The 17,727-nt window shown below is 43.5% G+C and overlaps 1 protein-coding gene across 1 annotated transcript in view; it reads left to right on the top strand.

Moving 5' to 3' along the window:
• nup107 (nucleoporin 107) overlaps positions 1 to 17,727 on the top strand; it is a 64,222-nt gene that overhangs the window by 8,329 nt on the left and 38,166 nt on the right. Inside the window, exons 6-15 of the mRNA XM_062996915.1 lie at positions 531 to 634; positions 1,145 to 1,272; positions 2,572 to 2,620; positions 3,251 to 3,322; positions 5,303 to 5,391; positions 12,963 to 13,155; positions 14,311 to 14,401; positions 15,203 to 15,282; positions 15,771 to 15,830; positions 16,938 to 17,083. Of these exons, the coding sequence (XP_062852985.1) occupies positions 531 to 634; positions 1,145 to 1,272; positions 2,572 to 2,620; positions 3,251 to 3,322; positions 5,303 to 5,391; positions 12,963 to 13,155; positions 14,311 to 14,401; positions 15,203 to 15,282; positions 15,771 to 15,830; positions 16,938 to 17,083 (1,012 nt within the window). The remainder of the gene's footprint in view (positions 1 to 530; positions 635 to 1,144; positions 1,273 to 2,571; positions 2,621 to 3,250; positions 3,323 to 5,302; positions 5,392 to 12,962; positions 13,156 to 14,310; positions 14,402 to 15,202; positions 15,283 to 15,770; positions 15,831 to 16,937; positions 17,084 to 17,727) is intronic.

Below are 17,727 nucleotides of genomic sequence, written 5' to 3'. Positions count from 1 at the left end.
TACGAGTACGAGTTAGTGAGCGCGGTATCGGTACTCATGCATCTCTGTTTGAGACCATCAGTTGTGCTGTGCAGAGGTAGAGTTGGTAAAATATTAAACATAATCTGGTTTGTTTAACATTTTTTTGTTCACTACATAATTCCATACGTGCTCCTTCATAGTTTGGATGTCTTCAGTATTAATCTACAATGTAGAAAATAAAAATAATCAAGAAAAACCACTGAAGAGAAGGTGTGTCCTAACTTTTGACTGGTACTGTATATATAATATCACCGACTCGGCGGAATGGCCTTTATCATATTTGGGTTCATTGGCGAAAGGCTGGAAACACCCCGGACAGGTTGCCAGTCCATCACGGGGCGAACACACACACACACCTAGAGGAACCTTAGCATCTCCAGTTAACCCGACTGGACGTCTCTGGCCTGTGGGAAGAACCCGGAGCACTGGGAGAACATGCAAACTCCACACAGAAAGGTGAAGGTTTGTGAAGGATCAGTGTAACGTTTGATCTCGTCTGTCTCTCCCAGCGTCCGTGAGTCTGTTCCCGGATTTCCTCCAGTCGTACCTGCGCCACTCGTCCAGCGCCTTGTTCGATCTGTTGGATGAATACGAGTCCGTCTGTCAGGAGAAGGTACGCACGTTCGCCCCTCGGTGGGTATACAATCACTGACTGGTGCTTTTCTGTCACCGTGTACGTGTTTGCACCCTGCTGTGCTTCATTTATCCGAGTTAAAGGGATGCCCACTGACCAGGTGATGTTCGAATGGGGGTCCGTTCTTGGTGCTGCAATGCCGCAACGAAGTGTAGCAGGTGCAGCAGTGTCGTTGGTTTATATCCTAACAACACTGCTGCACCTGCTGCTCTTATACCCGAACAACAGACCGTCCTGTCATCACGTCACATTAGTGTCATCACCTGGTCCTAGGGGGGTCCTTTATTTGATAAATGAGGTACAGTGTACAAGGGAGACACCCATGTACAGAATGATGCGAGCTACAGTCAGTAATTGTATACCCACAAATTGCATTTATATTGGAATTATACTATATACTTTTCTAGTGTTATTATTATAATAAAATGGAAGATAGACGTACCTAATAAAGTGGTCGGCTGGTCTGTGATCACGTTCTCGATGCCTCAGGTCAGCACTCTGCAGAAGCTGGTGCAGCGCTCGTCCTCCAGCCAGCAGAAATCGTCCAAAACCGCCAGCATCACCTGGCTCCTACAGCAGGAAATGGTTACCTGGAGACTCATCAACTCGCTCTACAGGTGAATATGCACCCAGGTGTACCTGCACCTACAATTCTGCCCATTATTCAGTGCTTTCTAGAAGCCCTGTCCTCCTGGATGCTGCTTTACTTTAAGATTTAGGCGCTTTATCCCATTATTCATGGCAGGTCCTCTCAAGCTCTGGGCGATGGATGGTGAGCTTCCGTGACCTGCCACTGACTAAATATACTAAAGCAGTAACTCAACACCAAGTATAGTCTCCTCCACAAGTATTAGCACCCCTGGAGAACCTGAAATAAACAGGCTGTAAACAAAACACTGTCCTTTATCGGAAGAGAAGCCATGTGTGTCACAAGTATTGGCACCCCTTCATGTAGAGTCTAATGAGACTGGACATTACGTCCATACAGAATCTCTCCAGGTCTTTCAAATCCAGTCCTGCTCTGTCCTCTTCAGCTCATCCCACTTATTATCTCTGGGTTTAAGTGGGAGGACTGGGATTCTCTGGTCAGGGAATCATTTTTGTTGCTTTTGAGGTGAAGATCAACCATGACCCAGTCAGAGCTTCCTAGCTTGGGTTGTTAGGTTCTGGTTAAATATCTGCTGGTACTTCATAGTCTGTTTGCGAGTTGTCTAGGATCTTTTGGTGAGGGGGAGATGGAGTGCGGGCATCACAGATCCACCACCATGCTTGTTTGGTCTTGTCTGACCAGAGAACACAATCCCGATGGGAGTTCCAGTGACGTCTGGTCAGTTCTGGCTTGGTCTGGCGTCCCTCCAGAACTGTTTATGGATATGTACTGTAGCTGCGTATCCCCAACTGTGATCCTTGAAGAAACTTTGGCCACTCGAACCATCCTCCTCACTGTGCATGCAAGCCAGTACTGAAACGTCCTCGTCCAGGCAATTTCGTAGCGTCTCCGCTTGCAACCGTTACGCTACTGGTGTTCTCGCAGTGATCGATCAGTAAGAGAATCTGGCCTGTGTGTCACCTCATATTCATACCCCATTAAGTGTCATAGCCGACCATCAGGAACGTCTAATGGTCCCAGGACAGATCTGAGTGTTTTAAATCGTGTTTTAATGGAGAGACATCATGACACTGACCCGAAGCATAGAGCCAAAACAACACTGAATGTCCTTAAGTGGCCCAGACTTGACAGTTTACACGATCTCGCCATCCGATCTGACTGATCTTGACAGAATCTGCCATGAACAATGGGATGAGCTGCCCAAATCCAGGCGTGCAAGTCAGTGTTGAACGAAGGGTGTGAATACTTTTGTCAATAATCTCCATGACTGAGCATTTATAGGCCTTTTTTGTTCCTTGTTTTCCAGGGACAGGGTCCAGACAGCCATGGAAGACGGTCTAATGATGGACATAACGGTAAGGTATACTCCATATGGCCAAAAGTATGTGGACACCCCTTTTGATTTCAACTTTTGAGCCCTGGCCTCAATTAATTGCAGTCCTTTGAGGTGAATCGGAACCTGACAGACGCTCTTTCGACCGAATGGGTACAAATTCCCACAGTCATTCTGTTCCCTTCAGATCACACACTTGATCTGATGATCTGATTGCGCTGATTTCATTCGCTAGCTCTGGTCTCAATACAGTTGGTTAACGTTCGCCGTCTTTAGAAGCTGCGTCCTGATTGGTTGGAATAAAATGTCAAGGCTTTCAGCTAGAACATCCATGCGCCCTGTGTGACCGTACCCCTGTCGGTGCCAAAGGAAGGAACAGTGGTAAATTACTCAAATGACTAAAGAAGTGAATTCTGGTTGTTTTGGCAGTAAAAGAGGGACCAACACTTGGGGTGTTGATTTGGTTAATGTGGTTGGTGAAGAGGCCCAAGTTAAGGGCTGATTTGTACTACAGATCCAAACCTGAACATTTACCCCTTACAATGGAACTGGTATTTTCAGGACCACACTGTTGGCCATTGGGAGGAAACAGAAAATCCCAGTTTCCAGACTCTCAAAGCTTCTGTGGTCTGTGCTGTTTCTTGTGTATTAGACTCCCAGTGAAAGTGAGAAGGCCATCATGGAGCAGTTCTTCCAGACGGACAGCATGGTCCGACAGAGCCAGGTACGCGACCCTTGTTCTCTAAATTTATTATGAGTTTTTTTTTACTCGTTCAGGGATTCTTCCGTTGCTCCGACGTCCAGTTCCAATGCTTTTGGCAGTGGACAAGACTATGGTTGCTCATCACGGCTGCTTGCAAGTTCAGAAATTCAACCCAGTCGTCTGGCCATAAAGATCTGGTCCTTATCGAAGTGTTTCAGGTCTCTATGCTGGTCAGATCTTCTGCATTTAACACAAGAACTATGAGGAACCTATATCAACCCGTGGGCCAAATCCGGCTTAAAAGACGTACGATCGTCGTGATGGTTCGAGCCGTTACGGAGACGTACTTTCGCCTTTAAGCGGCAACCGTTGACTCTGGTTACGTTCCTGACAGGAAACGGTAGTTACTCATTACACACAAGGTTATATCGAACACAGTCATGGACTTGCATGTCTTTGGACTGTGGGAGGAAACCCACGCAGACACGGGGAGAACATGCACACTTCAGACGGAAAGGACCATGACGGCCCGACCTGGGGATCGAACCCGGGGACCTTCTTGCTGTGAGGCGACAGTGCTGACGTTGACCTTCGCTAAGAAGCCGTGTCACTTTTACGTTTTAGCGGCGGGGTAACGTCAGTACCGTAAACAATAATAAACAGACGTTAATTCTGTTACGAATTTACCGTCATTCTGTAATTAAATACGGTCGTTACCGTCGCTATAGCAATTAGTACTTTTACATACAATGCATACAAACTCGTTAGCGCTATTTTACGTTTGGTTAAATTTCGTATTGTACTAGATGTAACACTGATGTAACTACAGCTATTTAGTTTTACTCCGTTCTGATGCACACAGTGTATCACACAGCTGGGAAGCAAATAAAACCGACCTAACTGTATTCTGGAGGGAGCTGTCTGTCTGTCTGTCTGTCTGTCTGTCTGTCTGTCTGTCTGTCTGTCTGTCTAGCTGAGAAAGGGGGAAAAACTCTTAGCGAGGGCAGAACAATCATCTTAAAATACACTGTAAAATCCTACATAAACTGCATCTCCCACAATGCATGCCGATTATGTGACCTGCACAGTGACGCATCCCACCACTAAACGATGTTGAGAAATATTTACTAATAATCCCAAACTGTACAAGAATAGAAAACTCAAGCAGAAGGAGGAAATTGTATGAAAGATGTTATGAGGCCGCGTCTGTGGTAAAGGAGGACGATATAAATGTAGATATACGTTATAAATATACAGAATAAATTTGGTATTTTCACACCAAATACAGAATTTATCCTCCAAGAAAAACAACAAATTGTCCAGACTGCGATCACAGCAGGATACGTTACAATCGGCCCTTTGAGGTGAAGATGAGTTCCACACCCCTGCTCTAATAGATCCCTCACAATAACATGCACATTTTGGAGGGTGATTTTAATGTTTCAGCTCATAGAAACTGTAAACTTGATGGAAAACATCCTAAAGTGTGCGCCACCTAATGAAGTTAAGTCAAGAATGACAACGGGAATGGCAATTGTGGTGCTAATTTATTAGTTTTTCCAAATCCTGGTCGATCTGACCATCACCAAGCTACGACTGATGAAAGCCTTGGTCTGGCCGGTAGCCTCATATGGATGAGAAGCTTGTACACTAAAAAAAAGGCTAGAAATCTCATCGAGGAACATGATCACCACTGAGCGGGTGTACGAGATGGCCAGAACAGAAAAGGATCTACTGAAGGCACACAAGTTATGTTATTTAGAGACAGAAGGCACTGGAGAAAGCTGATCCATCTGTTCAGCCAACCATCACAAAGAGATGACAGCGTAGTGATGTATCATGACCAGCTAGGGGGCACCATTAGTGGTACTTATATTACATTTTGGGGAACCTTAGTTCTCTTTTCTGGGGCGTACACACTTTTGCACAAGACTGTGTGATCTGTGTGTCTGTGTACCGTTTCCAGTCTGTACGTGTTATATCTGTGTATATTCTGTGCAGTTGGTCGTGGACTGGCTGGAGAGCATCGCCAAGGATGAAATCGGCGACTTCTCTGATAACATCGAGTACTACGCCAAATCTGTGTACTGGTGAGCACAGACCATTATCAGTTCTTATCTTTATTACTACTGTGTAGTGGTCAGTATCTGTCAGAAGTGGTCCAAGGAAGGAACGGGGGTAAATAAGTGGTACATATTACACCGGTAAAGGCTCATTTTATTTAGATATACGATATACTGGGGGTCTGTGTGTGCAGCTATTTGATGTGAAAAGATGAAACTGTTTGAGGTCCTGGTTCACAGGCCCTAGTAAAATATAAAACACGTCTACTGCCGTGAATATCACAACGATGTGCGGACGCGACATGGCGATAAACAAACAAACAAACAAAGATTCAGGTTCTGGTTTTACTCCCGAGTGTCTGTGGGCGAGTTCCTACAGAGAGCCGTATGGCGTACGGATGAGCTTGTTGCTAATCTGAGACGCAGATATAAAAGCCTGTTATTGCTGCTAAATAGAGGGCTGATTTGTAGCACCAGGGTCATGTGTCCACATACTTTTGGCCATGTGGTCTCTCTGTCTGTCTCTCTCGTCTTTCTATCTGTGTATGTCTCTCTCTGTCTCTGCTCTGTTTTTCTGTCTCTGTCTATCTCTGTGGTTGTTTCTCTGTCTGTCTCTCTCTGGCGTCCTGTCTGTGGCTGTTTCTCTGTCTGTCTCTCTCTGTCCCTTTTGCTTCTCTGTCTGTCTCTCTATTTGTCTCTGTCTGTCTGTCTGTGTCTTTTTGTTTCTCTGTCTCTGTCTTTCTCTGTCTGCTTTTCTCTCTTTCTTTCTATCTGTCTGTCTGTCTGTCTTTTTGTTTCTTTTTTCTCTGTCTGCTTTTCTCTCTGTCTTTCTATCTGTCTGTCTGTCTCTGTCTGTCTTTTTGTTTCTTTTTTCTCTGTCTGCTTTTCTCTCCGTCTTTCTATCTGTCTGTCTGTCTCTGTCTGTCTTTTTGTTTCTTTTTCTCTGTCTGCTTTTCTCTCTCTTTCTATCTGTCTGTCTGTCTCTGTCTGTCTTTTTGTTTCTTTTTTCTCTGTCTGCTTTTCTCTCTGTCTTTCTATCTGTCTGTCTGTCTCTGTCTGTCTTTTTGTTTCTTTTTTCTCTGTCTGCTTTTCTCTCTGTCTTTCTATCTGTCTGTCTGTCTCTGTCTGTCTTTTTGTTTCTTTTTCTCTGTCTGCTTTTCTCTCTGTCTTTCTATCTGTCTGTCTGTCTCTGTCTGTCTTTTTGTTTCTTTTTTCTCTGTCTGCTTTTCTCTCTGTCTTTCTATCTGTCTGTCTGTCTCTGTCTGTCTTTTTGTTTCTTTTTCTCTGTCTGCTTTTCTCTCTCTTTCTATCTGTCTGTCTGTCTCTGTCTGTCTTTTTGTTTCTTTTTCTCGCTCTGTCTGTCTCTCTGTCTCTCTTCTCTGTTTTTTCTGTCAATTCAATTCTAAAGGGCTTTATTAGCATGACAAATATTCACATCTGTATTGCCCAAGCTTCTTTACAAACTGGATAATAAATTAAAAAAAAAAATTCATACATAAACATTTATATTAATTTAAACCATGTTTAATAATAAGGCAAGGCAAGGCAAGTTTATTTGTATAGCACCTTTCATACACAGTGGCAATTCAAAGTGCTTTACATAAGGAAAAATTAAAAATTAAAAGCATTAAAACATTCCTGAGATCTAGAACCTCAGAAAGACTTCTTGCAAACATTTAGTTACAATTAAAAACATGAAATGCAAACAAGAGAGATAAAGATTAAGAACTTGAAAAATTAAAAGAAAATATTGTAAAATATACCCTACAATTTGGTAAATACGAAATTAAAACAAGAGAAATAAGCAAATAAAACATAAAAACTAAAAGAAAATATAGTAAAATATACCTTATAGTTTAGAGATTATGGAATTAAAACAAGACTAAAAGAAATATGGTAAAATGAGGGTAATAGTAAAAATATCGAGCTCAATCATAGGCACAAGAAAAAAGAAAAGTTTTTAACCTGGATTTAAAGATTTCTATGTTTGAGGAACATCTAATATCTCCTGGCAGTCTGTTCCAGTTATATGCAGCCCAACAACTAAATGCTGCTTCACCATGTTTAGTTTGGACTCTGGGCTCTACTAGCTGACCTGAGTCCATGGATCTAAGAGATCTACTGGGTTTATATTCTCTGAACATTTCTGAGATGTATTCTGGGCCGAACCCATTCAGTGATTTATAGACCAGTAGCAGCACCTTAAATTCTATTCTGTAACTAACCGGAAGCCAGTGTAGAGATTTTAGAACTGGAGTGATGTGCTCAGTTCTCTTCGTCTTGGTTAAAACTCTTGCAGCAGCGTTCTGAATGAGCTGTAACTGTTTAATGGTCTTTTTGGGAAGTCCAGTTAAGAGACCATTACAATAGTCCACCCTACTGGAGATAAAAGCATGGATCAGCTTCTCTAGGTCTTGTTGGCACACTAGACCCTTGATTTTGGCTATATTTCTAAGATGGTAGAAGGCTGTTTTGGTGATGGTTTTAATATGGCTGGTGAATGTAAGATCTGAGTCTATTAGAACGCCAAGATTTCGGACTTGGTCTTTGGTTTTTAGAGCCCGGGAACTGAGGTGTTCAATGACACTAGACCTCTTTTCTTTGTTGCCAAACACGACAATCTCTGTTTTGTCCTTATTTAACTGTAAAAAATTCTGGCTCATCCAGTTATTGATGTCCTCTAAACACTGACACAGTGAATCTATTGGGCTGTAATCATCTGGTGAGAGAGCCAGATATATCTGTGTGTCATCTGCATAACTATGGTAATCAATGTTGTTAGCCTGTAGCATTTGGCCTAATGGCAGCATATAAAGATTGAACAGGAGAGGTCCGAGAACTGATCCCTGGGGGATTCCACATGTCATAGCCACTCTGTCAGATTCATAGCTGCCAATAGTGACAAAGTAACAGCGGTCTTTTAAGTAAGACCTGAACCAATTAAGGACTGTTCCGGAAAGTCCAACACAGTTTTCCAACCTATCCAGCAATATTCTGTGATCTACAGTGTCGAAGGCAGCACTAAGATCCAGTAAAACCAGAACTGATATTTTACCTGAGTCACTATTCAGCCGTAGATCATTTAACACTTTTATGAGAGCCGTTTCAGTGCTGTGGTGAGCTCGAAAGCCTGACTGAAATTTGTCAAAAGAACCACTGGAATTCAAAAAACTGCTGACTTGATTGTAGACAACTTTCTCAATGATCTTAGCTGTGAAAGGAAGATTTGAGATCGGCCTGTAGTTGTTTAACACAGACGCATCCAGAGTTCTCTTTTTTAGGAGTGGTTTAATGGCAGCTGTTTTAAGTGATTTTGGGAAAACGCCTGATGATAGTGAGCCATTAACTATTTGTTGCAAATCAGTTTTTACAGAGTTAAAAATAGTTTTTAAAAATTCAGATGGCAGCATGTCGAGACAACATGTCGATGATTTAAGATGCTGAACTGTTTTCTCCAGGGTTTTTTGGTCTATTGTATTAAATTGTGACATAATAGTCATGTTATTTTTAGGTGTCTGTAGGGGCAGCATGGTTTTATTGTTTGACTGAGTGGAGTTAATGGTCAGTCTAATAGTTTTGATTTTTTCACAGAAGAAATGAGCAAACTCATTACATTTCTCTGTGGACAGAAGTTCTGGCGTGATCTGTTTTGAAGGATTTGTAAGCTTGTCGACCACGTTGAATAGAGTGCGGGTGTTGTTGATGTTCCTGTTAATGATCTTAGAGAAGTGCAGCTGTCTAGCCCTGCCTAACTCTGAGTTAAAACTACAAAGGCTTTGCTTATAGAGATCATAGTGGATTTGAAGTTTAGTTTTCCTCCACTTACGTTCAGCTCTCCTGCATTCTCTTTTCAGAGCTATTACCATCATTGTGTTACGCCATGGTGCTTTCTGTTTGCTCAACGTTTTCATGACTTTTACCGGAGCAACCACGTCCATGACAGTCAATATTTTCACGTTAAAGTTATCCAGGAGTTCATCAACTGACTGCAATTAAAGTTGGTGATATAGCTATGGCCTCCATAAACCGAGAACTAGTACTTTCATTTATATTCCTTTTCTTAACAGAAACAGAGCTAGTTTGAGCATCTGGAGTGATCAGCATTTCAAAGAAGACACAAAAATGATCAGAGAGGGCCAAGTCCTTGACCAAAACAGAGGAAATGTTAAGACCTTTAGAAATAACTAGATCCAGAGTGTGCCCTCGAGTATGTGTAGGCCCTTTCACATGTAGCAATAGACCAAACGTGTCAAAAAGACCAAAAAGTTCTTTGGTGTTATTGTCCTTGTTATTATCTAAGTGGATGTTAAAATCCCCAGTTATGATGAAAAAGCTGTACTCAGTGGAGATAACTGACAGTAGTTCAGCAAATTCATCTATAAAATGTGCAGAGTATCTTGGAGGTTTATAAATGGTTAAAAATAAAATGTTGGGAGTACCCTGCAAAATAAAACAGAGGTATTCAAACGACTTAAAATTGCCAAGTACAGTCTTTTTGCACTGGAATACATCTTTAAATAAGGCAGCTACTCCTCCACCTTTCCTACCACTTCGACACACATTCATAGAACTGAAGTTTGCTGGTGCAGTTTCATTAAGAACAGTAGCACTGCTGCCTTCTGCTAACCATGTTTCAGTTAGAAACAGAAAATCTAAACCGTAGGATAGAATTATGTCATTCACTAAAAATGATTTGTTGGCTAGAGATCTAGTATTAAGCAGAGCTAGTTTTAAAGGAACCACAGGAGCCCCTGGGGCAGCCCGAGGTCGTCGTGGTACAGGTAAGAGGTTAGACTGGTTGACTTGATATGCTGAATGTGTTCTATTCTTTCTATTTCTAATCAACACAGGAATAGAAAACATTTCAGACATACTGGGTCCAAGCTTACTCTCCAAACTGTTGTCAGTATCATATCTGCTATAGCAAGGACCCTGAACACATCACAACGTGTTATCATTGTTTTGTATTCTGCAGCCGCTATCAGTAGCACTCGCTGAACGTTCTGAACTCTGTACAGCCAGAGGAGATGAAGTACAAGGCTGCTGCTGACGGTGTTGAAGTGGCCTCAGAGAACGGGTAGGGGGCTGTGGACAGGGGGGAAGGGGTGCCCTGCGCTTTTTGGGTGAAACCTGTGGACTGGCTGAGATGGAGTGTGAGAATTTAGTCCCAGCACACACCAGTTTCTCCATTTTCTCTGTGAAATCCATATGTGGGGGTGATGTTGATGAGATAGAGAAGTTGGAGGATGACTGTGATGTCGCTGCTGCTGACTGCTGTGTCACTGTCTGATGATGAAGGTCGTAATAGCTTTCATCAAGAGTCAGAAACTCAGCCTGAGCTGTGTTTTCTAGTGATGGGGATTGTATGTTTGATGGTCCTTCATGGTTCAAAGCAGGTGAGGGAGGTTGAGGAGGCACGTATTGTACCGAGTCAGTCCAAGGAGCAGATGGGTGTCGAAGAGCAAAATGGAGGTTGTCCTTTAGTGCCTTTACTCCAGTCCTGCTTAGGTGGGTGCCATCTGGGTAAAATAATTCTCTGCGCCCCCAGAATAGATTAAAATTGTCAATATAATCCATACCTTTCAAACTGCAGGTTCTGCTTAGCCACGTGTTGAGGTTGAGTAGCCGTGAAAACATATTAGATCCTCGGGCTGGGAGAGGCCCACTGATGAACTTCTGAGCATTCAGCTTCTCAAGTGTATTGAACAGTTCAGTGAAGTTGTTCTTTAAGATTTCTGACTCCTCTTTGCGAATGTCATTTCTGCCCACATGCAGAATAATTCGGTCGATCACTCCATGCTGGGAGAGGATGTTGGGAAGTTCCTCATTTAATTCTGAGACGGTCATGTTCGGGAGACAGCATGTTAGGATTGATCTGCTGCCCATATTCTTGATGGCAGAGTCACCGACGATCAGGGTTTTCGTAGTGGTCTCTGCATCAGGCAAGGGCCTCTGCTTGTTCAGCCTCCTGTTTTTGCTAGCCCGCTTTGAGTCCCCTTTTAAAGTCATCTTCACTGGTTTTGTTTCATTACCATTACCACTGGGGGTAACCTCGATGAAATTTCTGAGTGGTTCAAAACGATTCAGCAAAGGGATCGGTTTTTGTTGCGACTCTGCTATTTTCCCACGGGGTGCAATTTTGCTAGCTTTTGGAGTAATCTTAGCTTTCCGAGCCCATGATGAACAGTCTGGTGTGGAAGACATTAAAACAGCCACCTGCTGCTTTTGTGCTTTTTGTTTTGGTTTTGCTCCAAGTTTGTGCCACCGACTTGTTCTCTCACATGGCTCATTTCTGTTCCCCTGTTTTGACTGAATTCTGTCAAGCTTCGGGAAATCTGTTAAGCTTTCTAGTCTTAGCTTAGCTGGTTGTTCTGTATTAGATTTTGACTCACCCTCGAGTGATCTGGAACCATTTCTCCTATCCATTCCAGGTAGGATTGTGAGCATTTTTGTCTCCAGTACAGCGATTTTCCGTAGAAGTCTGTAGCAGTTGGAGCAGCACGAAGAACCCGCTGTAGTGATAGGAGCCATGGTAGTCCTGATAACTGTGCCCGAGTTCAGTCTGACGGCTGGTGGAAAACTCTGTTAACTAAGCGTCTAGTTTAATGTAGTTCTGTAATTCTGTGCCTTTTTTGTCGATCTATTGTCAGTGTCTGCTGATTGAGCTCTATATTTTAGAAATAAAAGATAAAAAGTAACTAAAATAACTAAAAACTAAAAGCAAGCGGAGAGCAGACAGAAAGCGTGCAGCCAGAGCGAGCATCAAGGACAGTGTGGGTCCTTGATGCTAAGTAATTAGCCTTAAAAAATAACAGAAACAAATTAGAACAAGTATATAAAGTGTGTATATGCATGTGTGGAAAAATTTGTAAGTGTGTGATGGTGTGTGTATATGTGTGTGCATTTGATGGTGTGTGCGAGTGTGTATGGGATACAGTATAAGGTCACTCACTGTCCCTCACCTGGTGGCAGGTGTGTAAGTAGAGAGCTGCAAGTTTTTCTGTCTCTGTCTCTATCTGTCTGCCTGCTTGTGTCTGTTTATCCGTCTGTCTTGCTGTCTCTCTCTGTCTCTTGCTTCTGTCTGTCTCTTTATTTGTCTCTGTCTTTTTGTTTCTCGTTCTATGTCTGTCTTTCTGTCTGCTTTTCTCTCTTTGTTTTGCTGTCTGTCTGTGATTTTCTTTCTGTCTGTCTCTCACAGTGTCTCTATCACTGTCTCTGTCAAGATTCAAGATTCGAAGTAGCTTTATTGGCATGACTGTAAAAAAACAATGTTGCCAAAGCATTACAACGATTCTGTTTTTCTGTCTGTCTCTCTCACTGTCTGTCTTTCATTTTTTTAACTTCTAAATATTTTTGTATCCTTTTTCTTAAAAGCTCCTAATTTTTCTGTCTGTCTCTCTGGCTGCCTGTCTCTCTGTTTCTCTGTCTCTCTCTTTCTTTGGACAATGCCATGGGGGCTACCGTATTAGACGCTAGTTACTCTACTTTTCGCTAATACTGTCTGCATTTCCGCTGATTGTTACTATGCTAACGTTGTAGGGGTCTCCTCCTGATCGATTTGTGTATTTGAATGTGTGTGTGTGTGTGTGTGTGAACAGGGAGAACACACTACACACCCTGAAGCTGAGGCGTGAGCAGACCAGTGCGTCCTTCAGCAGACCGCTGGTGACCGAGCTGGACCCCGACGCCCCCATCAGACAGAAGAGGCCGCTGGCTGATCTGGACCGAGAGGACGACGCCCGCCTGCTCAGATATATCTACACCCTCATCCGCGCTGGAATGACTGATGAGGTGAGCGAGTGCGGGGGTGCTGGGCGCGGTTGCCGAAATTCTTACCGCAGTATAACGTTGTTTATCATCAGTGATGGGATCGAGAGCTGAGAGGCAGTAAAATAAAAAGCCTGTTATGGCTGCAAAAAGGGGAGGCGGTTTGTGGCATGTTAATGCCCATGGTTTTGGTACAGGATGTCCAACATGGTCAGATGTCCACATACTTTTGTTTGTCTTTTTGTCTCTGTGTCTTTGTCTGCCTGTGTCTGTCTGACTCTCTGTGTCTGTCTGACTCTCTGTGTCTTTGCTTCTCTGTCTATTTCTCTGTTTTGTCTCTGTATGTCTGTCTCTCTTTCTGTCTGTTTGTTTCTCTGTCTATCTCGCTCGGTCTGTCTGTGTCTCTTTGTCTGTCTCTCTCTTTGTCTGTCTATCTCTGTCTGTCTGTTTTCTCTCTGTCTGTCTCTTCTCTGTTTTTCTGTCTCTGTCTATCTCTGCCTGCCTGTGGCTGTCTCTCTCTGTCCCTTTTGCTTCTCTGTCTTTCTTTCTGTTTGTCTCTGTCTGCCTGCCTGTCTCTCTCTGTTTCTCTGTCTGCTCTTTTATTTTTGTCTGTCTATCTCTGTCTGTCTGTCTCTTTCTCTGTCTCTTTTTGTCTGTCTTTCTCTCTCTGTCTGTCTTTTTGTCTCTCTGTCTTTCTTTGTTTGTATGTCTCTGTCTCTCTGTGTCTTCATTTTTTTAAAATAATTTTTGGATCTTTTTTTCTTAAAGGTTCTTAATTTCTCTGTCTGTGTCTCTGTCTCTTTGTTTCGCTGTCTCTCTCTGTCTGTTGGTCTGTCTGTATATTTCTCTGTCTTTCTGTCTCTGTCTGTCTCTCCTGTCTCTGTCTGATACTGTCGCTTTCTGTCCATCTGTCACTGTCTCTTTGTCTTTTTTCTGTGTTTCTGTCTATCTGTCTGTCTCTCTCACACTCTGTCTTAATTTTTTAACTGCTTAATTAATTTATTGTATGTTGTTTTTTTTCTTAATGTCTTTATTGAAATGTCTTGAGCTTTAAAGGGAAAGTGTTAAACTGCACAGGAAATCCTTTTTTATGCAAATAAAGCTTTTAAAAATCAAATCTCTGATTCTCTCTCTCTCTCCCTGTGTGTCTGTCTCTCTCTCTCTCTGTCTGTCTCTCAGGCTCAGAGACTGTGTAAGCGGTGTGGACAGGCTTGGCGCGCTGCCACTCTGGAAGGCTGGAAGCTTTATCACGATCCGAACATCAAAAACGGTAATTATTTTACTTTCTTTAATAAAACACCAGCGTTGCGTTATATATAAAGAGTTTCTGACACCTCGGCTTCTCTCGTCTGGATAAATAATACATGCTTCAGGTTTTACGAAGCGTCCCAATCTTCAGCAAACAAGCCGAGTTTTGAAAATGAATGTTTTGATAATAGACTTTTACCGTTTGATTTGGTTCTCTTGGATGCACCGTCTCTCTTCACTCCTCATTCATAAGTGGTGTGACCAAGTGATTTCTGGGTGGTGTCCCAAACTGCGCCTGTTGCCCTGCAAAGTGTGTAACTCTACCATTAGCAGTACCTTAATTAGGCATACTATTTAGTACAGTAATGGGCAATTTGGAACACAGCCGCTTCCTGGTACTTTGAGCTCCGGCAGCTCCTTGGATTTGATTTACTCTCGTCAGAGTAAAAGTGTGACGGTGTGACCTAATGTCTCGATGTCCTTACTGAGTACACGTCCAGACAAAAGAGCGTGGGCGCCATGGGGTGGCGCTGTGCTCCGTACCGAACCTCAGATCTCCTTCAGGTTCGTATTTTGCACAGTTTAATGTTTATATTTTGTAATCGAAGCCAATTCCCCTGCTGCATTACCATTGCCGCTCGTAGATCCCCCCCTCCAACCCACCCCCACTGAACCCATGCTGGCTGAGGAGAGCTGCTCCCACGTTCCCACGTGGGCAATTTAAGACTAGTACAAACGTTAAGTGCTTATGAAACATCTGGAACAGTCGACGCAGCCGTGGTGTCTGTGAAACGTTCTTCTGTGATGTTGTGTGTGTGCGTAGGTGAATCCGAGCTGGAGCCGGTGGAGGGAAATCCTCACAGGTGTGTTTGGAAGGTGTGCTGCTGGAGAATGGCAGAGGAGGTGAGGACGTGATTCAGATTAGAACCTTCCTCCAAAACAGAACTGTGTGGGGGGTCGAATCTTAATCGTATATCATGCTGTGTGTGTTTTCATACCATTATAAAGATCTCCTAAGTCCAGATCTTTATCTGGAAGGAGATCTAAGGCCTGGAGAAGTTTGAATACAATAACAGTGCGCAATAAGGACCCTCCCCAAACTGTTGCCACATACGTAGATAGAAGCATCATTATTTCCTTATGTAGTGACTTGTATACACTTCGGTGTGGCTGCTTTCATATGGATGTCAAAAAAGCATTCATGACTGGTCATGCCTCAGCCAATCAGAGACTGAGATTCAATCACGCGGGTCGGTGGAGGAGTTAAAGGTGAAGGCTGATGTTCGAACCGCTGTATATTTATGGCTGTGTCCCGATCCACATCGTGCAGAGTCAGAAATGACCGTGTGACCCTAAATTGTGTGTGTGTGTGTGTGTGTGTGTGTTTACAGGAGCAGTTTAACCGGTATGAAAGAGCCATTTACGCTGTGCTGAGTGGAAACCTCCGACAGGTAACTTCCCAACATCCCGCCCGTACCGGTTCTGATTGATTAACGTTTATTAATTTATTAGATTTAAAAGCGCCTTAACTCTTTTCAAATACGAGTCCGAGTCAATTTAATAAACACAAAACATATATTATAAATGTAGCGCAGAAATAAAGGAATAATCTGTAAGTTCAGATAAAAACAACAACAGATTAGCGAGTGTATTTAGCCGTTTTACTTCGTGTCTTTACTTTCCTCCTCATCGTGTAAATGAATGTAATTTCTGTAACAAGAAGGTTCCAGTTAAAAGCTTCAACTGATACGTTTTGTTTTCATTACAGAACAAAAGCGCTCGATAAATCACGGCACAGCGGCCAAAACCCCAAACACAGCAAAAACCATCATAACCGCTGCTTACCTGAGCTTCTGTTCTTCCAGATGCTATTACATTTATAAGCGTGCGTCCCATTAGGAACAGAATCCGTTATTTTGTAAACGTGCTTATAATTAAAAACCTCCAAACTTTTCCCGGTGGTGAAGTAAAACAGGAAGTGGTTAGAAAGCCGATCGAGCGTTTCATTACCACGTCATCTGTGTGACGCAAACTGAATAAATGCAGATAACAGCATTTCTTACTAACAATTACAATCAGAAGCTCTGATTGGTTCAGAAAGCGTCTTACGACCATCAGCACCGATTCTGTAGGAGCGTTCCATTCACCCCGGTCGTTCCTGTGAAGTGCACTACGTAGGGTATTCCACCATTTTAAGTGAGATTCTGATCCAGAGGTGATGAAAATGTTTAAATGAAGTGAACTTCAGACTGTGTAGGGAGTAGGGAGCGACGCTTCATCACTACGCCGGAAGCTGGCTGGAACATAGCAGAGCTACACACTCGGAGTCGAGAGCTGTAGATCTTATCACTGGTGAGCTAGAGCGTTCCAAACGAGCAGTTTGGAACCCAGTTAGAAAAGTGCTTGCTGTACACAGTCACTGGACATGAACGTAGTCGACGGGAAGGCCTGGCCTGCAGTTGATGTTCTGATTGTTTTTTTCTTCACTTTGGTGCTCTGTGTGTGTGTGTGTGTGTGTGTGTGTGTGTGTGTGTGTGTGTGTGTGTGTGTGTGTGTAGCTGCTGCCGGTGTGTGAGTCGTGGGAGGACACTGTCTGGGCGTATTTCCGTGTGCTGGTCGACACTCTGCTGGAACAGGAGCTCCGTTCATCAGGTCTCAGTCATGAAGAGCTGGAGGGTCTGCCCAGAGAGTACCTGGAGACCAGGTAACACACACACACACACACACACACACACACACACACACACTCCAGAGAGTACCTGGAGACCAGGTAACACACACACACACACACACACACACACACACTCCAGAGAGTACCTGGAGACCAGGTAACACACACACACACACACACACACACACACACACCAGAGAGTACCTGGAGACCAGGTAACACACACACACACACACACACACACACACTCCAGAGAGTACCTGGAGACCAGGTAACACACACACACACACACACACACACACACTCCAGAGAGTACCTGGAGACCAGGTAACACACACACACACACACACACACACACACACACACACACACACACACACACTCCAGAGAGTACCTGGAGACCAGGTAACACACACACACACACACACACACACCAGAGAGTACCTGGAGACCAGGTAACACACACACACACACACACACACACACACACACACACACACACACACCAGAGAGTACCTGGAGACCAGGTAACACACACACACACACACACTCCAGAGAGTACCTGGAGACCAGGTAACACACACACACACACACACCAGAGAGTACCTGGAGACCAGGTAACACACACACACACACACACACCAGAGAGTACCTGGAGACCAGGTAACACACACACA

This window comes from Trichomycterus rosablanca, chromosome 1, assembly GCF_030014385.1.
Source record: "Trichomycterus rosablanca isolate fTriRos1 chromosome 1, fTriRos1.hap1, whole genome shotgun sequence".
Classification (NCBI taxonomy): domain Eukaryota; kingdom Metazoa; phylum Chordata; class Actinopteri; order Siluriformes; family Trichomycteridae; genus Trichomycterus; species Trichomycterus rosablanca.
The sequence above is the reverse complement of the archived record's forward strand: the minus strand, read 5'-3'. Positions and strand labels throughout refer to the sequence as shown.